The sequence below is a fragment of the Equus caballus genome, chromosome 12 (genome assembly GCF_041296265.1).
Source record: "Equus caballus isolate H_3958 breed thoroughbred chromosome 12, TB-T2T, whole genome shotgun sequence".
NCBI lineage: Eukaryota > Metazoa > Chordata > Mammalia > Perissodactyla > Equidae > Equus > Equus caballus.
This window is the reverse complement of record NC_091695.1, coordinates 35183995-35209878: the sequence shown is the minus strand read 5'-3', so window position 1 is coordinate 35209878 and position 25884 is coordinate 35183995. Positions and strand designations below refer to the sequence as shown.

The 25884-nt window shown below is 37.9% G+C and overlaps 1 protein-coding gene and 1 pseudogene across 1 annotated transcript; both read right to left on the bottom strand.

The window, feature by feature from the left end:
• Positions 1 to 17239: 17239 nt before the first annotated feature.
• On the bottom strand, positions 17240 to 18175 carry LOC138916899 (olfactory receptor 4D11-like). Its single transcript, XM_070230503.1, has one exon. It carries the CDS (start codon positions 18173 to 18175, stop codon positions 17240 to 17242), a length of 936 nt encoding a protein of 311 aa, XP_070086604.1.
• Positions 18176 to 24084: 5909 nt separating this feature from the next.
• On the bottom strand, positions 24085 to 25027 carry LOC138916898 (olfactory receptor 4D6-like; annotated as a pseudogene).
• Between the last annotated feature and the right edge of the window lie 857 nt (positions 25028 to 25884).

The window sequence follows — 25884 nt, the reverse complement described above, 5'->3', positions numbered from 1 at the left end:
TTTTGATTGTCAAAAATCTCAAAAAAAACTGCACCTCAAATCCTTTGCTACCAGTCTAGTTTCTAATTATATGCAGAATGATTATAGTCTCATGATGTTGCTCTAAGTCTCTGCATGTAGAGAAACAAGACTTAGATGACGTTTGGGGAATGCACGTTTTTCCTTTTTTCCAACACTCTACTCAAATGGAAACTCTCAATTTGGATACATCTAGATAAGTATGTTAGTAAAGCTGTCTACAAAATCATAATAGTTACTTAAGATTACCTGAATTTATTGAATGATGTGATCTTATATAAAATGAACTTCCACTGTTTGCAGAATGCTGATGGGTTTGGATTTACTTGCTTTTCCATTTTGTTTTAGTACTGTAAACTAGCCTACACAGATTAAAAAGTGCATGATGCAGGTTATGTGTTTGAGATGGGTAATTCCTCCCCCAACCCAGCTTTACTGAGATTTAATTGACATATATCATTGAGTGTGTTTAAGGCATATAATGTGTTGATTTGATACCTTTATAATTGCAAAATGCTTATCATCTTAGTGTTAGCGAACACTTTCATCACCTCACATAATTACTCGTTCTTTTTGGTAGTGAGATCATTTAAGACATACTCTCTTTTAAACTTTCAAGTATTGTTACCATATTGTTAACTATAATCACCATCTTTACATTAGATCCAAAACTTATTCATCTTATAGCTGGGAATTTGTACAGTTTAACCAACATCTCCTTACTTCTCCCCATCCCCAACACCTGGTAACCTACCTTCATTCTACTCTGTTTCTATGAGATCAGATTTTTAGGTTCCATATAAATATGAGATCATAGAATATTTGTCTTTGTTTGACTTAGTTCACTTAGCATAATGCCCTCAAGGTCCATCTGTGTTGTTGCAAATGGCAGGACTTTCTATTTTTTGTGACTGACCACACCTTCTTTATCCATCCATCCGTTGATGGACACTGAGATTGCTTTCATATCTTGAATGTTGTGAATAATGCTGCAATGAACATAGAAGTGCTGATACTTCTTCAAGACCTTAATTTCATTTCCTTTTGGTATATATCCAGAGATGGTATTGCTGGTTCATATGGTAGTCTTATTTTAAATCTTTTGAGGAACCTCTCTACTGTTTTCCACAGTGGTTGTACCAATGTATATTTCCAGCAGCAGTGCACAAGGATTTTCTTTCCTCCACATCCTCACCAACACTTATCTTTTGTCTTTTTGATGATAGCCATTCTAACAGGTGTGAAGTGATATCTCACTGTGGTTTTGAATTGCATTTCTCTCATGCTTAGTGATGTTGAGCACATTTTCATGTACCTATTGGCCATTTGAATGCCTTGTTTAAAAAAATATCTATTCAGTTCCTATGCCCATTTTTAAATCGGATTGTGTGTTTTTGGTATTGAGTTTATCAGTTCTTTATGTGTTTTGGATACTAACAGCTTATCAGATACATAATTTGCAAATAATTTCTCCCATTCTGTAGGTTGTCTTCTCATGTTTTGATTGTCTCTTTTGCTGTGCAGAAGCTTTCAGTTTGATGTAGTTTCATTTATTAAGTTTTTCTTTTGTTGCTTGTCCTTTTGGTGTCATATCCAAAAAATTATTGACAAGGCCAATGTTGAGGAGATTTTCCATGACTTTTTCTCCTAGGAGTTTTATTGTTTCAGGTCTTTAATATTTAAATATTTAAATATTTAATCCATTTCAAATAATTTTTCTGAGCTGTGTAAGACAGGGGTCTGATTTCATTATTATGCATCTAGTTATCTAGTTTTTCCAGTATCATTTATTGAAGAGAGTATCCCTTTCCCATTGTACATTCTTGGCTTCTTTGTTGTAAATTAATTGCCTGTATATGCATGGATTTATTTATTTATTTATTTATGAGCTCTTGATTATGTTCCATTTATCTGTATGTCTGTTTTTATGCCAGACTATACTGTTTTGATTATTAAAGCTTTGTAGTATAAAGGTTGAAATCATAAGTATGATGCCTCCGAATTTATTTTTCTTTCTCTCAATTGCTTTTTCTAATTCTGTGAAAGATGTGATTGGAATTTGGATAGGGATTGCATTGAATCTGTAGATCTCTTTGGGTAGTATGTACATTTTACAATATTAATTCTTACAATCCATGAGCATAGAATATCTTTGTATTTATATATATCTTCTTCAATTTCTTTCATCAATGGCTTATGATTCAGTGAACAGATCTTTCACTTCCTTGGTTAAATTTCTTCCTTAGCGTGTTATCCTTTTGATTCAATTCTAAATGGGATTGTATCTTTGAGTTCTCTTCTGTTAGTTCATTATCAGAATATAGAAATACTACTGATTTTTGTAAGGTGACTTTGCACCCTGCAACTTTGATGTAGTTGTTGATTATTTATCATAATTTTCCAATGGATTCTTTAGGGTTTTCTACATATAAAATCATCTAATCTGCAAATAGTGAGAGTTCCACTTCTTCATTGCCTATTTGGATTCCTTTTATTTCTTTTTCTTGCCTAATTGCTCTGGCCCAAACCTCCAATACTATGTTGAAGAAGAGTGGTGAGAGTGACCACACTTGTCTTGTTCCTGTTTTCAGAGGGATGGCTTTCATTTTTTCTCCATTGAGTATGATGTTGGCTGTGGGTTTGTCATATATGGCCTTTAATATGTTGAGTTACTCTCCTTCTATAAACATTAGCCCTGAGCTAACTGCTGCCAATCCTCCTCTTTTTGCTGAGGAAGGCTGGCCCTGAGCTAACATCCATGCCCATCTTCCTCTACTTGATACATGGGACGCCTACCACAGCATGGCTTGCCAAGCAGTGCCATGTCTGCACCTGGGATCTGAACAGGCAAACCCTGGGCTGCTGAAGCTGAACATGTTTACTTAACCGCTGTGCTATGGGGCCTGCCCCTATATATATTTTATTGAGAGTTTTTATCATGAATGGGTGTTATATCTTGTCTAATGCTTTCTCTGTGTTTGTTGAGATTATTGTGTGGTTTTTATTCCTCATTTCGTTAATGTGGTGTATCACCTTGATTGATTTACAGATGTTGAACCATCCCTGTGTCTCTGGTATGAATCCCACTTGATCATGGTGTGTGATTTTTTTAATGTATTGCTGTTTTCAGTTTGCCAATATTTTGTTGAAGATTTTTGCGTCTATGCTCATCAGTGATATTGGCATGCAATTTTCCTTGTTTGTGTTATCCTTGTCTTCTTTTGGTATCTGGGTGATGTTGGCCTCATAGAATGTGTTAGGAAGTGTTCTGGCTTCCTCAATTTTTTGGAATAGTTTGAGGTTAGTTAATAAATCTTCTCTGAATGTTTGGTAGAATTCTCCATAGAAGCCATCTGTTCCTGTGCTTTTATTTTGGGGGAGGTTTTTGATTACTATTTCAACTTCTCTACTTGTGATTTGTCTATTCAGATTCTCTATTTCTTCTTGATTCAGTTTTGGGAAGTTGTAAGAGTCTAAGAATTTATTCGTTTCTTCTAAACTGTCCAATTTGTAGGCGTATAGGTTTCCAAAGTATTCTTTTATAATCTTTTGTATTTCTGTGGTAGCCATTGTAATTTTTCCTTTTTCATTTCTAATTTTATCTATTTGAGACTTCTCTCTTTTTTTCTTAGTGAGTCTCCCTAAAGGTTTGTCAATTTTGTTTATCCTCCCAAAGAACCAGCTCTTTGATTCATCGATCCTTTCTACTGTCTTTTTTGTTTCAATATCATTTGTTTCTGCTCTACTTTTTCTTTTTTCCCTCCACCCACTGAGTATGGGCTTTATTTGTTCTTCTTTTTCTAATTCTGTTAGGAGAAGTTTAAGGTTGCTTATTGGAGATTTTTATTGTTTGTTAACATGGGCCTGTATTGCTATAAATTTCCATCTTAGGATCACTTTTGCTGCATCCCGTATAAGCTGCTCTGATGCATTTTCATTTTCCTTTGTCTATAGTATTTTTTGATTTCTCCTTTAATTTCTTTAATCATCCATTTGTTGTTCAGTAGCATATTGTTTAGTTTCCACATTTTTGTCCCTTTCCCAGCTTTTTTCTCCTAGTGGATTTCTAGTTTCATAGCATTATGGTCAGAAAAGATGCTAGATATTATTTCAATCTACTTAAATTTATTGAGGCTTGCCTTATTTCCCAATATATGGTCTACCCTTGAGAATGTTACATGCGCACTAGAGAAGAATGTGTATTCTGCTGTTTTGGCATGGAGTGTTCTATATATATCTCTAAAGTCCATCTGGTCTTTTCATTTAATTCCACTATTTCCTTGTTGAATTTTTGTCTGGATGATCTATCCATTGATTTAAAAGGAGTGTTCAGGTCCATACTGTTATTGTGTTGTTGGTAATATCTCCTTTTAAGTTTGTTAACAGTTGCTTTATGTACTTTGGTACTCCTGTGCTGGGTGCATAAATATTTATAAATGTTAATTCTTCTTGGTGGAGTGTCCCTTTAATCATTATATACTGCCCCTCTTTGTGTCTCTTTACCTATTTTATCTTGACATCTACTTTGTCTGATACAAGTATGGCAACATCTGCTGTCATTTATTTGTCATTAGCATGGGATATCTTCTTCCATTGCTTCACTCTGAGACTGTGTTTGTCTTTGGGGCTGAGATGTGTTTCCTGGAGGCAGCATATTGTTGGGTCTTGTTTTTTAATCCATCCTACCACTCTGTCTTTTGATTGGAGAATTCAATCCATTTACATTTAGAGTGATTATTGATATATGAGGGCTTAATGCTCCCCTCTCATTGCTTATTTTCTGCATTTCCCTTTTTTCTCGTCCCATGTATTTTGGATTACCAATTGGGTTAAGTAGTTTTCTATGATGATTTTCTCCTTATGTCTCTGTTTTAATTATTTGTTTACTGATTACCATTAGGTTTATAGAAATATCTTATAGATGAGCTAGTGCATTTTTGATAGCCTTTTATTTCATTAGACTAAACCAATTCCATCTCTTTCCTCCTCCCCTTTTAGGTTATCATTGTCATATCTTTTTCCATCTTGCGTTGTGAGTTTGTGTTAAAGTGACAAGATTATATTTATTTTGGTGTTTTCCTTCCCTTTATCTTTAATGTTATAGTTAAGTGTTTACTAATCTGTTCTAATAGACAGCTGCATTTTCCTGATTATTGCCTACCTATTTATCTCCTGGCTCAGGGCTTTGTAGCCCCTTTCCTTTTATTTTTCCACTATGAGGGCCTTACTGAGGATTTCTTGTAGGAATGTCATGTGGTGATGAACTCCCTTAGCTTTTGTTTATCTGGGAAACTTTTTATTTCTCTGTCATATCTAAAGGATATTTTTGATTGATAGACTATTCTTGGCTTAAAGTTTTTGTTTTTCAAAATTTTGAATATATCATTCCACTTTCTCCTAGCCTGTAAGGTTTCTGCTGAGAAATCCTCTGAAAGCCTGTTAGGGGTTTCTTTGTTAGTTGTTTTCTTTTGCCTTGCTTCCCTTAATATTTTCTCTTTGTCATTGACTTTTGCCAGCTTTACTAATATATGCCTTGGAGAAGGTCTTTTTACATTGATACAGTTAGTAAATATATTGGCTTATTTCACTTGCATTTCCAACTCCTTCCTCATGTTTGGGAAGTTCTCTGCTATTATTTCTTTGAACAAGCTTTCTGCTCCATTCTGCTTCTCTTATCCCTCTGGAATACCTATAATCCTTATGTTGCATTTCCTAATTGAGTCTGATATTTCTCAGATAATTTCTTCATTTCTTTTTAATCTCAGTTCTCTCTCCTCCTCCATCTGAAACATTTCTATATTTCTGTTCTCTAAGTTGGTAATTCAACCCTCCATCATATCAGCTCTATTGTTTAGGGAATCCAGATTTTTCTTCATCTCATTCATTGTGTTTTTCATCTCCACACAGTTCTGATTGGTTCTTTTTATAGTTTCAATCTCTTTTATGAAGAAGTTCCTCAATTCATTGAACTGCCTTTCTGCATTTTCTAGTTACTCGTTGAGTATTTTTTTAATGATAGTTATTTTGAATTCTCTGTCATTTAGGTTGTGAATTTCCATGCTGTTGGGGCTGATTGCTGGGTACTTGTCATTTTCCTTCTGTTCTTGAGATTTAATATCTTCATACAGCTTGATGGCCTGGATTTTTGTCTCCATCTCGTGATATTATCTTTTATTTTTTTTAGGAAGATTAACCCTGAGCTAACTGCTGCCAATCCTCCTCTTTATTCTGAGGAAGACTGGCCCTGAGCTAACATCCGTGCCCAGCTTCCTCCATGTTATATGTGGGACGCTTACCACAGCATGGCATGCCAAGCAATGCCATGTTCACACCCGGTATCCGAACTGGTGAACCCAGGGCTGCCAAAGTGGAACATGCACACTTAACTGCTGTGCCACTGGGCCGGCCCCTCATGCTATTATCTGTTCACAGTTTCCAACTGCCACCACTGAATGGGGTCAGGCACTGTGTATTCTGAGCTTGCCACAATCTGCAGCTCCCTAGCTCAAAACAGACTCCTTTTCTGTTTGTGTGGCACTCTGGCCAGTTGCTGAGCTAGATCACTGGGCAGGGGGAGGGGCACTTTCTTTCACCTGTGTGATCCCCTCAGCTGCTGGCTACTTTTCTCTCTGTGCGGTGGTCTGTCTGATGGCAGAGCTGGAGTGCTGGGCAGGAGGAGGGGCACTTTCTGTTAAGATTTTTCTACTTTCTTTTAGTCCATTTTGGTAACCTATAATTCCCATGAAAATTATATACTTTAGTATATCCTGGAAATTTTAAAAATTGCATTTCAACGCACTGAGTCTTTACTTCTTTCTCTTGAAAGGCTGCAAGTCCATAGAGTGCATTTGTTTATATGTTCAATGAGAAAAGTGTAACTCCTGAATGTGCCTGGATCTTTGGGAGACAAAAGCAGGGTGTCTAGAAGAGAATATCTTATCAGGTTCCCATAAGATAAGTATCTTCATGTCTTCCAAAATGAGGAACTGTAGCTGTAGCATCTTTGGTCCCCTAAAGTGAGCAAGAATAGAAGTTTCACACTTTATTTTAATACCAAGAAAATGATGAACTGCACATAAATAATGTAATGTGTTATTGACGATCAGAATTTGATTATAAAAATCTGCTTTGTACTAGTGAGTTGACGACAGTCTTCTGTGTTCCTAAAATACATGGCTGACAAAATAAAGCTTGTTTACTTTTTACCTGTCTCTCTTTGGAAAAGTCTTTGTGTGTGACTGTGTGTGTTTGCATGTGTATGTGTGTGTGACAGGGACTGATTACCTCATACAGTCATGTGTTGCTTTATGGTGAGGATGCATTCTGAGAAATTCATTTTTAGGTGATTTCGTCATTGTGTGAACATCATAGAGTGTACTCACACAAATCTAGATAATACAGACTTCTATACACCTAGGTTATATGGTATTAATCTTGTAGGATTACAGTCATTAATGTGGTCTGAATTGACCAAAATGCCATTATGTGACACATGACTGTATTTTTAAATATTCAATTTCTTGAGTTCTAAGATGAACTTTTCTTTCATATTTTAACATCCATGAAATTAAGATTTGTCTTACAATCAATGAGTACATGTGATATGCAAATGCTTCATTTTTACTACTTAGCTGTCATTAAAGTGGCAAATACAGTTTACAGTGGATGACATTTTAAATTCTAATATGGTAAGTATAGTCAATATACAAAATGCTTGAGACTCCATCTCTGAGTCTCTTTTCATAAAGTCTAGGGGCACTTCAATTGATATCAAGTCATCTCACTATTAGCCAATTACATGTGGAATTTATGACAGTGTTAAATTAGACCTTTACTTCAGATTTGAAGGTCGATTTCATCCTATACAGAGTTTTAAAGTGGTGACAGCTTGGGACTGGCTTCTCTAGCCCATTGCCCTTGTACTTGAGATTTGCGCATGGTGTGTTGCTCATTCTTAGGCTTTTGGGAGAAATATGTGGGCACCTTCCCTTGATTGAGCCCTGTCCCACCTCTGACCCTTTTTATTCATTTTTCTCTTTCTCTCCCTTTTCAGTCCATACAGCCCCTTCATCTCCAATTGAAGCATTTCTCTTATATTAGTTTCCTACTACTCCTGTTACAAAATTACAAAGAGTTAGATGTTTAAAACAACACAAATTTATTGTCCTAAAATTCTGTAGGTCAGAAATCTGACATGGGCCTCACAAAGCTAAAATCAAGGTGTTGGCAGGATGCATTCTTTTCTGGAGGTTCTAAGGCAGAACCCATTCTTCTCTTTTTCTAGCTTCTAGAGTCTAGCTGCATTCCTTGACTTGTGGATACTTCCGTCTTTAAAGCCAACCATGTCAACTCAAGTACTCCTCACGTTGCTTACTCTGACCTCCTCTTCTGTCTACCTCTTCCACTTTTGAAGGCCCTTGTGATTTTATTGGCCCTCTCCCAGATAATCCAGGGTAATCTCCCTCTTCCAGGTCAGCTCATTAGCAACCTTAATTCCACCTGCAACCTTAATTTCCTTTACTATCTAAATAGCATACTCACAGATTCTGAAGATTAGGATGTGAATATCTTTGTGGGGGGATTACTCTTCCTACTACAACTCCCTCTTACTCAGCTTCTGCATTTTTTGCAAGTCATTCTGAAATCTCAAAACTCTGAATGCTGGAAAATTTTTAGGAATACATTTGGCAGTAAACTCTGATCTGACATGAATTAATTTTGTTGCAAAATTTGATCTGAATTTATGTGACACCATGCACAGTTTTTATTTATTGCGTGTTTGTGGAAATATTCATACATTTGCCTGCAGAAATATTAAAGTGTTTGTGTATCAGATGCTTCCCATGGGAGAAATTACGTAATACATAATACATGCACTGTATTATGTTTCTAAAATATAAGAAATTATAAATTAAAAAATCCAGCTGTTTCCAATAAATGAAAATGAAGGAATGCAGTCTTACATTATCATTATTATTATCATAATAATTAGCCTACTGCTACATTTCAATGAATCTGTTTACTTACTCAATCTTACTAGGATTTGTGCTCCAGAAGAAAGAGAGAGTAAAAAAATTCCATCCTCCCATATATGATTGTCAGGTATTTCAAGTGTCTGTCTGGACATACTCAAAGCACTGGTTTATTGAAACTCCGATTGAATGAATTTGTACATTCATTTTCCATGAATATTGCAAAACACTCATTTTTCCTGGGATGTTTCTATTCTATGGTGTACATGGGTCTCAACAAATGTTATTGAATCTAACATTTGATTTGGTGTTCTCATAAAGACACACACAGATGCCCAGATCTTGAGTATAAGATTGCAGATACTGTGATTCAAATACTTCCATTTCCTTTGACTTCCATGATGAAGTATCTGTTCAAGAAACAGAGACAATTTTAAATACTAAAAACCAAGGAGGATCTCATCAAGATGGCAGCATAGGCAGACTCTGAACTCACCTCCTCCCACAAACACAGCCAGATCACAACTATTCTTGGAAAAATTATCCCAGACAGACAACTGAAATGTGGATTAAAAGAACACCCACAACAAGAAACTGTCCTGACTGAGGCAGAAGAGGGAGAAATTCCTTATGGAGAGAAAATGAAGCCCCCTTTGTGAGTGGTGGAGCTTCACAGCCAGCCAGATGGGAGCCATCCTAAGGTATGCAGCCTCCCTTGGAGAAGTAGAGCCCTTAGTAAGGGCACTGTACCGCTATAAGAATCCTTCAGACTCAGCACAACTGAGATAAGTTTCCTACTATCTGGCTCCACTGGCTATTAACTGCAATGGGGAATAACCCCAGAAAAGCTATCAGAAGAAAGCTGGAAATATCCAGCTCTTAAAAGGCCCATACATAGATTCACCCATCTCAGACAGCAACCTAAAATCACCAAAAAGAAAGCTCCACAGTCCTTTGGTGAAAAGAGACTCACCTGGCAGGCTCTGGGTGCATCTCAGTGAGTGATGAGACCTCTCCAGAGACTGAGACATTAGTGGCAGCCATTGTTGTGACCAAGTACAGGAGAGCTGACATAGATGCTGGCAGATGCCATTGGAGTTCTTCCCCTGGCTTGTTAGTTCAAGGGTCTGCCACACCCCCGCACCCAATAAAGAATGGATTTAATTCAGTTCATCCCAGGCAGGCAGCCCACTCTAGGGACTGGAACCACGTAACAACAAGCCCTCATGCTACTTGTCAGCCTGCGTAGACTGGGTACCTTAATCCTCTACAGACAGGCTGGTGTGTCCACCTCTGTGGAGCAGGGCCTGTGTGAGGACCAGATGAACTGTGGGGAGCATTGGTGGAGGGGTGGGGGCATCTACAGTGGGGTTACAGAGTACCCTTCAGGAGATCAGGAAGTATTCATGAGCCAGGACTGTGTTTATGGTGTGTGTGGACTGGGGGCGGGGGGGGGCTTATCAGTGGCAGAAGACTTGTGCTTCACAAAAACCCACAAACAAGATTTGCCCCACCTTCTGAAGCCTGAAACAGTTGAGTGCTCCCCATGCCTAGGGCCTGCCCCACAGAACTGTGATTCTAAGAGAGCTGACAATAGCCTTGCAAGCCTGAGGCCTACAGCAACTGTTATCCCCTGAGCCTAGCAACCAACTACATTGGGTACCTACTCAAGTAACAGGAAAACTGCAACAAGAGCGTGCTATTAGATCTTGTTGCCAATGCTGCTGGGGCTCCCCAAACCCAATTTACAAACAGCTGGCCAGGGAGTGAAAGACTAGACTCCTTGAGTATCTGCAGTAAGAGCAACCCTGACAGCAGAAGGACATAAATAGCACACACAGGGGTCACTCATGGGTCATTTGGATTGCCGATGAGAGGGAAGCACACTACTGGGCCTCTAAAGGCTTTTCTTACATAAAGCCACTTCTCCAAGATCAGTTGACATGGCTGACTCACCTAAAACATAGAAATAAGTGCAGAGAAAGAGGCATAATCAGTAGGCAAAGGAATACATTCCATGCAAAGGAACAGGACAACCCCCCTCCCAAAAAGAATTAAATGAAACAGAAATAAGCAATCTACCTGACAAAGATTTCAAGCAAAAACTCATAGGGATTCTCATAGATATTGGGAGAAGACTGGATGAACACACTGAGAACATCAACAAAAAATTAGAAAATATAAAAAAGAAGCAGTCAGAAATGAAGAATACAATACTGGAAATGAAAAATTCACTAGAGGGACTTAATAGCCGAGTAGATGATACAGAAAGGATCAGCAAGCTGGATGAAAGACTAGAGGAAATCACCCAAGCTGAACACATAAAAGAAAAAAGAATTTAAAAGAATGAGGACAGTCTAAGAGAACTTTGGGACCATATCAAGCACACTAACATTCGTATTATGTGTGTCCCAGAAGGAGAAGATAGAGACAAAAGGGCAGATAATCTATTTGAAGAAATAATAGATGAAAACTTTCCTAACCTAAGGAAGGAAACAGACACCCAAGTACAGGAAACACAGAGAACACCAAACAAGATAATCCCACAGAGACCCACACCAAGACACATTATAGTTAAAATGTCCGCAATTAAAGATAAAGAGAGAATCTTAAAAGCAGCAAAGAAGGGCCATAAATGACATACAAAGGAAAGCCCATAAGGCTATTGGTGCTCTTCTCAGCCAAAACCCTAAAGGCTAGAAGAGAGTGGCATGACATATTTAAAGTGCTGAAAGGAAAAAATGCTACAGCCAAGAATACTCTCTTCAGCAAGATTATCATTCAGAATGGAAGGAGAGATAAAGAGCTTCCCAGACATGCAAAAATTAAAGGAGTTTACTACTATGAAACAAGTTCTAAAAGAAAGGCTGAAGGGACTTATTTAAGTGGGAAAGAGAAGATCACAAATAGGGATAAGAAAATTATCAAAAAACCAAACAGATAATAAAAATCTCTGGTAAAGGCAAAAATACAGTAAAGACAGCAGATCAACCACCTCTGAAGATAATATGAGGGTTAAAAGACAAAAGTACTAAAATTACCTATTTCAACAATAAGAGGGTAATGAATAGACACACACAAAATAAGAAATTAGATATTATTTCAAAAACATAAAATGTGGGAGGAGGGGAGTAAGAGATTAGAGATTTTACAAGAGCTCAAGCTAAAGAGACTATCAACTCAATATAGATTGCCGTATATGTAGAATAGTATATGGGAAGCTCATGGTAATCACAAATCAGAAACCTATAATAAGTGAACAAATAAGTGAGAGGAAAGAAATCAAACACATTACTAAAGAAGGCCATAAAACCACAAGGGAAGAGAGCAAGAGAAGGAGAATGAACAGAGAACTACTAAAACATCTAGAAAACGAAAAGTAGCAAAATGGCACTAAATACATACTTATCAATACCTACTTTAAATGTCAGTGGACTAAAGGCTCCAATCAAAAGGCATAGGATGGCCAACTGGATAAAAAAAACAAGACTCATATATATGCTGCATATAAAAGACACACTTCAGACCTAAAGGCACTCACAAACTGAAAGTGAAAGGATGGAAAAAGATATTCCATGCAAATGGCAAAGAAAACAAAGCAGGGGTAGCAATACTTATATCAGACAAAATAGATTTTAAAACAAAAACTATAACAAGAGACAAAGAAGGGCACTACATAATGATAAAGGGAACAAAGCAACAAGAAGATACAACACTTGTAAATATCTATGAAGCCAATATAGGAGCCCCTAAATATATAAAGTAATCATTAACAGACATAAAAGGAGAAATATGCAGTAACACAATAATAATAGAGGACTTTAACATTCCACTTACACCAATGGATAGTTTACCCAAACAGAAGATCAATGAGGAAACATTGGCCTTAAATGACACATTAGACCAGATTGACTTAGTAGAGATATATATATATATATATATATAGAACATTCCATCCCCAAACCACAAAATGCATATCGTTTTCAAATGCACATGGGACATTCTCCAGGACTGATCACATATTAGGCTACAAAACAAGTCACAATAAATTTAAGAAAACTGAAATAATACCAAGCATCTTTTCAGACTACAAAGGTAAGAAACTAGAAATCAGCTACAGGAAGAAAATCAGAAAAGCCACAAAAATGTGATGAATAAACAAAATGCTACTGAGCAACGATTGGGTCAGTGAAATCAAAGGAGAAATAAAAAAATACTGGCAGACAAAAGAAAATGAAAATACAACATGATAAAATCTATGAGGTACAGCAAAAGTGCTTCTAAGAGGGAAGTGTATAACAATTCTGGCCTGCCTCAACAAACAAGAAATACCCCAAATAAACTAACAGTGCACCTAAAGGAAGTGGAAAAAGAAGAAGAAGACAAAGCCCCAAATCAGTAGAAGGAAGGAAATAATAAAAATCAGAGCAGAAATAAAGGAAATAGAGACTGAAAAAAATAGAAAAAATTAATGAAAGCAAGAGCTCGTTCTTTGAAAAGATAAACCAAATTAGCAAATCTTTAGCTAGAAGCACCGAGAAAAAAAGAGAGAAGCCTCAAATAAACAAAATCAGAAATGAAAGAGGAGAAATTACAATGGACATCTCAGAATTACAAAAGATTATAAGAGAATATTATGAAAAGCTATATGCCAACAAATTGGATAATCTTGAAGAAATAGATAAATTGTTAGAATCATACAACCTCCCAAAACTGGATCAAGAAGAAATAGAGTATTTGAATAGACCAATCACCAGTATGGAGATCAAAACAGTAATCATTGCCTACCAAAAATCAAAAGCCAGACGGCTTCCCTGGTGAATTCTACAAAACATTCAAAGAATACATAATACCTATCCTTCTCAAACTGTTACACAAATTTATAGAGGAGGCAAGGCTTCCTAAATCTTTCTATGAAGCCAACATTATCCTGATATCTAAACCAGACAAGGACAATACAAAAAATGAAAATTACAGGCCAATATCACTGATGAACATCGATGAAAATAAAACTCAACAAAATACTAGAAAATCTAATACAACAGTACCTTAAAAAGATCATACATCATGATCTAGTGGGTTTCATTCCAGGGACGCAAGGATGGTTCAACATGTGCAAATCTATCAATGTGATATACCACATTAACAAAATGAAGAATAAAAATCACATGATCATCTCAATAGATGCAGAGAAAGCATTTGACAAGATACAGTATCCATTTATGATAAGAACTCTAAATAAAATGGGTATAGAAGGAAAATACCTCAAAATAATAAAGGCCATATATGACAAACCCACAGCTAATATTATTCTCAATGGAGAAAAACGGAAAGCTATCCGTGTAAGAACTGGAACCAGAAAAGGATGCCCACTGTCACCACTCTTATTTTACATAGTATTGGAAGTCTCAGCTAGAGCAATCAGGCAAGAAAAAGAAATAAAAGGGATCCAAATAGGAAAAGAAGTAAAACTGTCACTCTTTGCAGACAACATGATTTTATATGTAGAAAACCATAAGGAATCCACTAAAAAATCTTTTAGAAATAATAAATGAATACAGTCAAGTTGCAGGATGCAACGCCAACATACAAAAATCGGTCCCGTTTCTATACACTAACAACGAAGTAGCAGAAAGAGAAATTAAGAATACAATACCATTTACAGTGCAACAAAAACAATAAAATACCTAGGAATATCCTTAACCAAGGAGGTGAAAGATCTGTATACCAACAACTATAAAACATTGTTGAAAGAAATTGAAGAAGATACAAAGAAATGGAAAGATATTCCATGCTCTTGGATTGGAAGAATTACCATAGTTAAAATATCCATCCTTCCTAAAGCAATCTATAGATTCAATGCAATTCCTATCAAACTTCCAACATCATTCTTTCACAGAAATAGAGCAAAGAATCCTACAATTTATATGGAACAACAAAAGACCCCGAATAGCCAAAGCAATGCTGAGGAAAAAGAATAAAGCTGGAGGTACCACAACCCCAGATTTCAAAATACACTACAAAGCTTTAGTAAAAAAACAAGCGTGGTAATAGCACAAAAAGAGACACACAGATCAATGGAACAGAATCAAGAGCCCAGAAATAAACCCACAGATTTATGGACAACTAATTTTTCACAAGGGAGCCAAGAGCATATAATGGATAGAGGAGAGTCTCTTCAATAAATCATGTGAAAACTGGACAGTCACATGCAAAAGAATGGAAGCAGACTATTATCTTACACCATGCACAAAAATCAACTCAAAATGGATTAAATCCTTGAATGTGAGAACTGAAAACATGAAACTTCTAGAAGAAAATATACTCAGTACCCTCTTTGACATCGGTCTTTCCAGCAGTCTTTCAAATACCATGTCTGACCAGGCAAGATAAACAATAGTAAAACAATAAACCTACAGGATGACATCAAACTAAAAAGCTTCTGCGCAGCAACAGAAACCATCAATAAAATGAAAAGACAACCTAGAAATTGGGAGAAGATATTTGCAAACCATATATCAGATAAGGTGTTAATACCCAAAATATAGAAGGAACTCATATATCTCAACAATAAAAAAACTAACAACCCAATTAAAAAATGGACAAAAGATCTGAACAGAGATTTCTCCAAAGAAAACATATGAATGGCCAACAGGCACAGGCAAAGATGTTCAACATTATTAACTATCAGAGAAAAATAAATCAAATTGCAATGAGATATGACCTCACTCTGGTCAGAATGACTATAATTAACAAGACAAGAAACAGCAAATGTTGGGGAGGATGCGGAGAGAAGGGAACCCTTGTACACTCCTGGTGGAAGTGTAAACTGGTGCAGCTGCCATGGAAAACAGTATGGAGTTTCAGAAAATTATGAAATCAGAAAATTAAGAATGGATCTACCATATGATCCAGCTATTCCACTGCTGAGTCTTTATCCAGAGAACTTGAAAACACAAATTCATAAAGATACATGCACCCCTATGTTCATTGCAGCACGATTCACAACAGCCAAGACTTGGAAGCAACCTAGGTCCTGATCAAGGGACAAATGGATAAAGAAGATGTAGTATATATACACAATGGAATACTACTCAGTCATAAGAAATGTTGAAATCTGGCCATTTGTGACAACATGGATGGACCTTGAAGGTATTACGCTAAGTGAAATAAGTCAGACAGAGAAAGTCAAATACTCTATGATCTCACTCTTAAGTAGAAGATTAAAAGAAAGGACAAACAAAAAGATAACAACAGAGACTGGATTGCTGGTTACCAGAGGGGAAGTGGGAAGGGAGGAGGTCAAAAGGGGTGATTAGGCACACATGTGTGGTGACGGATCGTAATTAGTCTTTGGGTGGTGAACATGATGTAATCTACACAGAATTTGAAATATATTTTAATGTACACCTGAAAGTTTTATAATGTTATAATCCAATGTTACTTCAATAAAAATAAATAAATAAATTCTAAAAACCATGATTAAGTAGAACTGATGTCATACTCTTATATAAATTCCTTTCCTTCCATGCCACAAATTCAATGAACAAACACTAATAGCTTCTTACAGGTCAGGCACTTTTCTAGACACTGCGAATATAATGGAGAATTAGATCTGCTAAGTTCTCTGGAGCTCTTTAATGCACTGTGGTAAGGGAAATGACAAAGAAGTGCACGTAGGAAAAAAATATTTATTGGCTTAGATACAGCTTTTCCTTTTTCAACTAGTCAAACTAACTTATGTCTGAGGCAATAGTATGAACAGTTAGACAGGTAGTTCCAGATTCTTACCCTTGCTGTAGGCATATATTGGAGCTTTAAAAATAAGACTGTATAAGTTCTAGGTCACATCCAACTGTTAGGAAGTCACAGGGAGTGAAAGACAATGAAGATCCTTAAAACTAAGTCTCTACGCATACTGAATGGTTGTGTCCCTGTTGCCTACTGCATGTCTGGACACCACAGTCCTATCTTTCATCCCATTGCCTGGACACCAAGAACTTCTACAGTATTTCACGTTTGTGCCCTGCTTGCTGTCAATTGCTCTTTAAGGACTATGTTCTATCTGCTTAATTTCTTGCTGGTGTTCCTTCTCAATATCGTTGTGCCAGGTAGCTGATCCTTTGTGCCTGTGCCATCTTGCTATACTCGTCTATTTATGGTTGAGGCATGACAATATGTGACAGCTAATATTTTAAGAAAATATCTCAATTATATTCTTGCAGCTTGATCCACAATCTGTAATCAGGCTATCCCCTTTCAGAAAGCATGATTCTTCTCTTCAGTCTTCTCATGGATGACTTCATCTCTTGGTTCCTCAGGGTGTAAATCATGGGGTTCAGAACAGGGATGATGACAGTGAAGGTGATGGAGACAGCTCTGTCCATGGGGAGGGCAGTGAAGGGCCGGGCATAGACATAGATGCAGGGCACAAAGTGCAGTGTCACCACAGTGATGTGGGCTGTGCAGGTAGAGATGGCTTTCTTCCTGCCTTCTCCAGTTTGAGTTCTCAGCATCATCAAGATCACTGTGTATGACACAAGAAGAAGGACAAACCACAGGGTAGTGACCAGGCCATTGTTGGAAATCATTAAAAGCTCAATGACAAAGGTGTCAGTGCAGGCGAGTTTGAGCACCTGCGGGACATCACAATAGAAGCCATCAACAACATTAGGTCCACAGAAGGGGAGGGGTGGCAAAAGGGAGATCTGCACAATGGAGTGGACAAAGCCCCCCATCCAGGAAGCCACAATGAGGGCAGTGCATCTCCCCCTACTCATGATGGTCACATAGTGCAGGGGCTTGGAGATGGCCATGTAGCGATCAAAGGCCATCACAGAGAGAGAAAAAATGTCTGCTCCACCGAGGAGGTGGAAGAAAAACATCTGTGTGATGCAACTGTTGAAGGAGATGGTCTTTCTCCTTGAAAGAAGGTCAGCTAGGACCTTCGGAGCAGTGATGGAGGAGAAGCAGATGTCCAAGACAGAGAGATTGCGGAGCAGGAAGTACATGGGGGTGTGAAGGCGAGGCTCACAGGTCACAGTGACCATGATGGCAACATTTGCTAACACAGTTGTTACATAAATCACAGCTAAAAATAAAAATAAGAGCAAGCTTAACTCTTGAGACTGGGTAAGGCCACAAAAAATGAATTCAGACACCCTGGTATGATTTCTCAGGGCCATTGGATGATATTTCCTCCTCCAAGTACAGCTTGGAAAGAAATAATATTACTTAGGTAATGAAATCAAAGTTTTACCTCATACAGAAAATGAACATACATAAATATATCTTATTCTTCATGAACTAGCTGTGTTACCAGGGAAATCACTCAGTTCTACTTGCTTCAGTTCCCTCATTAGTACAAGTTGAGTTTTGAGCTAGATCATTTGCTTTCCTACCGTACTTGATTGGGGACTTTGTGATCTTTTAAAGTTCACCCCTAGAAGTTGCTGAGGAAGAGATCTAAGGAAGGCTTTATGGAAGGAATTATGGGTTCCCTACATCTTCGTGAATCAGAGCAGCTCTGATTTTATTCAAGTTTCACTTTGTTTCTATGGCTTAAAAGCCATTGGAATAAATCAACCCTCAAATGCCTTTCAGTAACAAGATGATATGGGTCAATTTGAACAGCATATTATTGTTTTAAAAGCTACTGCACACTTAATTACAATAAAATTTCCTAATATCCCTCTGAGTTTAGGGAGAAAGCTGTTATTCCCACTTTAATAATACCAAAACTGAAATCAATAACTATAAGCCAATTTTCCAAAGTAATTCAGAAAACCAGTGGCAGAGAAAAAGTAACACAGTTTTCTTCTGTCTCTTAGTTCTAGGATCTTTCCATTATACCACACTGCCTGCCAGTTTCAAAATATATAAATCCATGAATAATTTGTGTAAGGAACACTCTACAGAACTTTCAGTGGTGAGTTTTATTAGCTCCTCAATTTCCTCTTTCCATCAATGGAATTTTAGACCTTTCAGAAATGACATCTTCTCTTCAATGTTTTATTTCATTTCATAGATACTAAGAGGTCAAGGGTAAATGATGAATTTAACACAAAGAAGTTGACAAAGATGGTGATGGAGATGATTATGTTCACAAAGGTCCAGACATGCATACATAGAGAACGAGCATGAAATTCAAGGTTACCACAGAAATGTAGGCAGTACAGGTAAATGTGAATTTCCTCCTGTGCCCTTCCTATAAAAGATAAACAGTTTCTAGTGAGCTTGGGATTTTCACTTTCTGATGGAGTAAGATAAACACAAGATGGAAGCAATGGTTGTTCCCCATCCCTGAGGGTTGGTATGTTCTCTTACCATAGAGTCGTGGCTGAGGAGGAAGGGGAAGATCCAACTTAGAGGATTTTTATTTCCTTGTATTTTTCCTGTATGAGTCAGGAGTAAGCAACCTTTGGTTGTTTGAAGATCAATTAAGGAAAAATAAAGTTCTTAAGAGGCCCAAGTGACAAGTATAAGATCACGCAGGAAGCTAGTGATGGAGTTAGACTTTGACATTCAGCCCATGTCATTTCAATAATTTATAAGAAGATTTATGATGGTGGCAGTGGTCACAAAGTTAACTCAGAGTTATAGGTAAAAGCCATCCTCAGCCTAAGCATCTGCCTGAATCACCTGGCATTACCTTATTGATAGATGGTCACTGTCCAGATCAGTGCCCAACTGGGAAGCATCATGATTGGTCTGTGTAAAAACAAACTTTGGGAAGGTAAGAGTCTTGAAAAACTATGTGGATAAATAAGCCCAAAACACATGTTGCCTCTCATTTGCTCTGGAGAATTTGATGACTTGTCTTGTTTTCCCAGTTTATTCAGTCTCTGAGGGCACACTTACCTCCACAGCATGTACTGATAGGCAGTATGTTTTATCCAAAAGACTTATATTGAGCCACCCACATGCAAGAGACCTGGGCACTGTTAAAACTCTCCTGAGGGTACTACTTTTTTCACTTCTCTCAATTTGTCCCATTCTCCTCATCCTCACTTAAACCTTTATCGCTTCTCCTCAGATTGTTGCAGGAGTTCTGTAACTGGTCTCCTTTTCTTCGGTGTAGTTTTCTCTAATTCATCCTCTCTGTTGTTTGCAGAAATATCTTCACAAGTCATAAATGGGACCATTTATTCCCTTGCTGGAAAATTTCTAGTAGTTCCCTATTGCTTATAGAATAAAGATTAAACTTTTCTTATAGCATCTAAGACTTCCCTCCATCTTCGATATTATCTAGTGCCCTGTTTCCTTTGATTCTGTTTCAGGTGTTTAAATGTTATACACATTCTTATGCCTTTGGATCTGTGATCCTGTTGCTCCCTCTACCTACTGTATCCTCCCTACTCTCAGAATCTCCCATCTATCCGTCTTCACAAACACTGACCTTTCGACGCTCGGGTCCAGAGACTCCTCTTCTGTGAAAACTTCCCTGACACCCCTTTGTGACTCATTCCCTGCACTGACTTCTCTTCTGGTATTTTTAACAGTTTCTTCTAATTATATGTCTCTTTTCCCTTAGCACGCTATAATTTCCCTATTATACCTCAAGTTCATCCTGTCTGCTCAGTATTTCATCCATCCTAATATCATCAAATCTTCACTTAGTATGGGGCATGCGTTAGGTGCTCAATAAATGTTTTGTTTCTTTTTTAAAGATTGACACCTGAGCTAACATCTGTTGCCAATTTTCTTTTTTTCCCTTCTTTTCCCCAAAGCCCCCAAGTACATAGTTGTATATTTCAGTTGTGAGTGCCTCTGGTTGTGCTGTGTGGGATGCTGCCTCACCGTGGCCTGAGGGGTGCCATGTCCATGCCCTGGCTCTGAACCAGCAAAACCCTGGACTGCCCAAGCAGATTGCATGAACTTAACCACTCGGCCACAGGGCCAGGCCCTCAATAAATGTTTCTTAAATTTATAAATCTAGCTGGTAAGTGCACATCATTACTTATAAGCATTGGCATTGGAATGTGAGTGAGGGAGAAGGATCTTGACGAACACAGGCTAAGAAACTCTTTTGTTAACATCTTTGACATGGCCTGAGGGATGCCAGATAGAGATTTGTTTTCTGATCCAGGCTATAAAACACCTTTGTGACCTTGAGAAAGTCCCATTGCCTCTCTGTTCCTTGGATCCTCAGTTGTAAAATGTGAGGGCAATCTAATGTGATGTGGTGTAGGGCAATGTTAAGAGTTTTCAGGTAGGGCAAATTTGGGTTGGAATTTTGCCTCTTCCTCATTTGTTACATGGAGCAAGTTCTTTATTTTCCTTCAATTTATTCCTCTGCAAACTGGGAAGCATACCACTTACTTCAATGGGTGGCATAAGGAGTAACTATGATCATGTTTGTAAAGTACCAAGATCAGAGTGGACATTCAATTAACTTGATTCATTTCCCTTTTTCCTGAAAACAGAATCCGACCTGCCTATCATGAGGGTTATTTATGAAGACATATGTAGAATATTCTATTGAATAGCAATAAAATGCGATTCAATAGAAGTGCAACTTCTCTTTGAACCAACTTAACTATTTTTGTTTCCATAAACTTGCATGAATTAACCAAGTGGACTTGAGCCTTCAGCTCTGGGTCATTGGGTTCAGGAATAAGACAGGCTCTGGATCAAAGGCTAAAGAGACCCAGTGAGTCATGGGCAGTGTATGGAAATAGGGTTGCCTTTGAAACCTCCACAGTTTTTAAGATAATTTGAGGTTAAGATTATGTTTTTTAAGGAAGCACCAATGTTGTGGAAAGAGGCTCCATGATCCCATGGACAAACCCTAAGCTAGAATAAAATCTGCTCCTTATATGCAACTCAATTGTTCCATCAAATACGAGCTGCTTTCTCTTTTACCATGCTGACTCCATCTCTGTGGCTCCTTCTTCTTAAGGAGACATTCCTCCTTTTCCAGTATTTAAAATCTACTTCTTTGTTTTCCGTTACTAAAATTGTCAGCTATTTTTGCAATATCTTATACACTAGGTACATTTTCATGCACATCCTATCCATGTATAATCCACAATGTCTCACACTCTGACAGTTCAATGTTCTTACCCAAATCCTTCAGTATCCAAGCTGGAATTTATGCCATCTGAGACTGGATAGCTGGGCCTCAGTGTGTATGGTTCTGGGGAAATATCATGTTAGAAGTTGAAGTCCTTCTGCAGGTTAGTTACATTAGACTTCGGTATCTTCTCTTAAAACTTCACATTGGACAGGGCAGACTCAGGGAGTTACATCATCATGGCTCTTCATCTGGTCCCAAAGCATCCCTATCACATACAGTAGTCCCTTAGGCTCAAGCCTAATATGAGAATTAGCAAAGGGAATTTTATTATATCTGAGTGTGGAAATAGAATGGACATTCTTATGACAGTGTTGGAGTTCCAGTGGGAGTTATTAAATATTTTCCAAGTCATTATTGGACACAAATCCACGCATATGTGCACACACATACATATGCATGCACTTACAGACACACACAAACAAAGATGCCCACATTTCTATGCTTTCCAAATTCTTGCAAGGCCCCAGAAGACATATGCTATTTATTCTGTGATTCTTTGAATTTCGGGGAAACATGTTAATAGAAATATCTAATGCCATGTTATCATTCATTCTCAGTGTGGGCAATGTGACCAAGAGGGCAAAAATTGGTTATTGGTAGCCAAAAAATCTTAGATATTGCAATGATGTGTGGTCCTTCAAAGATCTTTGGTGTGTAAAAAGATATACAGTATATCTTTGGTATTACATTTTCTTGTGGGAAAGCAATTAGTAAAAATACCTAATAAAGCTCCTTGGGGGGGGTGGCAATAATTTTAAAAAGTTTGAGAAGCACTGCCATGTGGTTAAGAGTCTTGGCCCAATGTCTCTGTCTTGTAGGACTCAGAGAAAATCACAAATGTATGTCATCTACTAGGACCATTTTGCAAGTATTAATGCATCATAACAATTTCAAAAGAATGGTCTATATGTTGAAATTTCCTGAGATTTCTTATTCCTCTTGGCCAATTTTTTAATGACTTTTGGAGGCTGAAGGGTAGAATTTGAAGCAGGAATAAAGAGAGAAGGGAGATTTATTGTCTCTCTACATAATTACATTTTTAGAATCGTCCTCTTGGGAGACAGGTGGATTACAAAGAAGACCCAGCGGCTATTCTTAAGTGGCCCTGTCTACAATGTGTTTCTTTTCTCTCCTGCTACAAAAAATGGATCTTGAGTGTGTGAAAAGGTATTTTTTTTTTTTTACCAGTGATTTATCTTGAATTGTCTGTGCATATATAGACAAAACTATAGTTTTGCTCCAGCTATAAAAGCCCTGGGAGTGAAGTGGAGAGAAGATAGAGGGAATAAAGAAGTTTAAGTTAACAAAAAATAAATTATCTTTGTGGATTTTGTGCAGATATAGCCCCAATTTGTACAAGTACTTTTGAGATTAATTTGAGTGAGAAAATCAGTAGAATGGATCTGAGAATAGTGAAATATATTGAAATATGTTGAAGATTCTGTACTCAAAATATTAAATCAAGAAGTGATTTTAATAATCAACTGGGAATAATCAGAGAAGGCAGAGAAATCTCAGAGACACTAGAGAAAGCATGTGAGAAAGAAATACATCCATATTCTGTATATATGCACATTTAGGAATATTATAACAGGGAAATCGTTTGTATGCCTGATTAATTCCAGGAGCAATACTAATTTTTGCAGCTATCATCCTCTCAACATTTGTAATTCTTCACTCTCTTGGCAACCTTGTGAGGAGACAATGTTATTTCCATATTACAGGTGGTAAAAGTGAGGTAAAGTATGTTGGCATGAGAGTCACAGATTACAACAAAATAGCATTAGGTTATTGATTTTAGTCTTATACCTCATTCCTCTCCCCAGTCTGCAAGCCCAATATCTCATGTTGTTCAACCTCATCTCTTCTTTTTGTTTCTATATTCCCTCTAATAGAGTTAAGCGTCTATGAGGATGTAGAGAAATGACCATGGAGAAAAGAGATAGCTGTCTCTTACTCCCAGGATAGTGGTTTGAGAAATTAATCAGAGTTAGATTTCCATCTCAATCTGACTGCTCACCCCAGTTTACTGCTCTCAGAAAACCCAATCCTTCTCTGAAGTCTCTTCATGGCTGATTTCATCTCTTGGCTCCTCAGAGTGTAGATGATGGGGTTCACCATGGGGGTGATGACCGTGTTATTGATAGACACAGCTATGTCCATGGGCAGTGTAGTGAAGGGCCGGCAGTAGATGTAAATGCAAGGCACAAAGTGAAGAGTCACCACCAGGATGTGGGAGGTGCAGGTGGTGAGGGCCTTGTGCCGGCCCTCCCCAGAGTGAGATCTCAGCATCACCAGAATAATAGTGTAGGACCCCAGGAGCCCGAGGAACCACAGGAGTGTCACCAGCCCATTGTTAGAGATCATAAGGAGTTCCAGAGCAAAGGTGTCAGTGCAGGCCAGTTTAACCACTTGGGGCACATCACAGTAGAAGGCATCTAGGACATTGGGACCACAGAAGGGGAGTGGAAGTAAGAGAATTATCTGGACAATTGAGTGCAAACCACCACCCATCCAAGAGGTGACCACCAAACCCACCCACATCGATCTCCTCATAATGGTCACATAATGCAGAGGTTTGGCAATTGCAAGGTATCTGTCATAGGCCATCACAGAGAGGAAAAAAATCTGCCCCCCCAGCAAAGTGGAAGAAGAAGATCTGTACCATGCAGCCATGGTAAGAGATGGCTTTCCTCTCTGATAAAAGATCCACCAGGAACTTGGGAACAGTGACAGCTGAAAAAACAATGTCCAGGACTGATTTGTTCCTCAGGAGAAAGTACATGGGAGTGTGGAGGTGGGACTCACAGGTGATGGTCAGCACAATGAGTGCGTTACCCAGCACAGTTGTTACGTACACAGAAAGGAAGACCACAAACAAGCAAAACTCTAGCTCCCGGAAGCGAGTGAGTTCCAGGAAGACAAATTCCTTCACGGTGGTGTGGTTGCTCTGGCCCATGATGGGGACTACCCTCTGCTAGCTCTACCTTAGGAGAAGATATGTCAGGATTAGGAGTATGCAGTCATGAGGCGGCAATATCATTTATCATATATTGTTATAAGGCTCTTGCAAGTATCCAGATCATAACGACTACTCAGAAAAACTGTGCTAGAGTCTCCCTTTTCATTGTGTGGAAACTCTTTATCCTGGTGATTTTCCTTTCTTGTTGTAAAACCCTAGGTTGACAAGAAGAACCATCACACTCCTATGTCCTTACTCTGACTAGAGGGAGATGGAAAGGCTATGGTCATTTGACCATGGCTTATTTTCTATCCTGCAGGAATAACTTCTTTACATGTATGCAAGCTTTATAATTTACTAAAAGCTTTCACCTGCAACATTTCATCTTGATTTTGATTCTTGTGGTGTCTCTGTGGGCTCTGTAGAGTAGTTATGATTATCTGCATTTTACATAGGAGAAACTGGAGCTTAGAGCAGTTAATGACTTTCCCACATTTGCAAAATCACAAAGTTAATAAGTGGCAAATCAAGGATTTGAACCCAAATAATTTTTCTGACTTGACAGAGACTCCCTTCTTGACGAGATTTTAGTTAGGCCCTTCTGAGCCCTCTTCTCAACTAGGTGTCAACCTCGACCTTACACATTTTTCCTGGATAAACTCAGTTTTAGCAAGAATCCTGCTAAATCAGTTTAGCAAGAAGCCCCTACCCTTGATATCTGATCAAATTTCTCAACCCCCACCCTAGACATCTAACTCCTTGTATCAAAGTTCTTGGCTTGTCTTTAGCAAGAATCCTGTTAAGCCAATTTAGCAAGAATCCCCCTATCCTTGCATTCTCCCTTTAGTAATTCT

Bases quoted from the DNA above. Each gene is read 5' to 3' on its own strand.
- LOC138916899 (XM_070230503.1), bottom strand. From the start codon at position 18,175: ATGGCCCTGAGAAATCATACCAGGGTGTCTGAATTCATTTTTTGTGGC.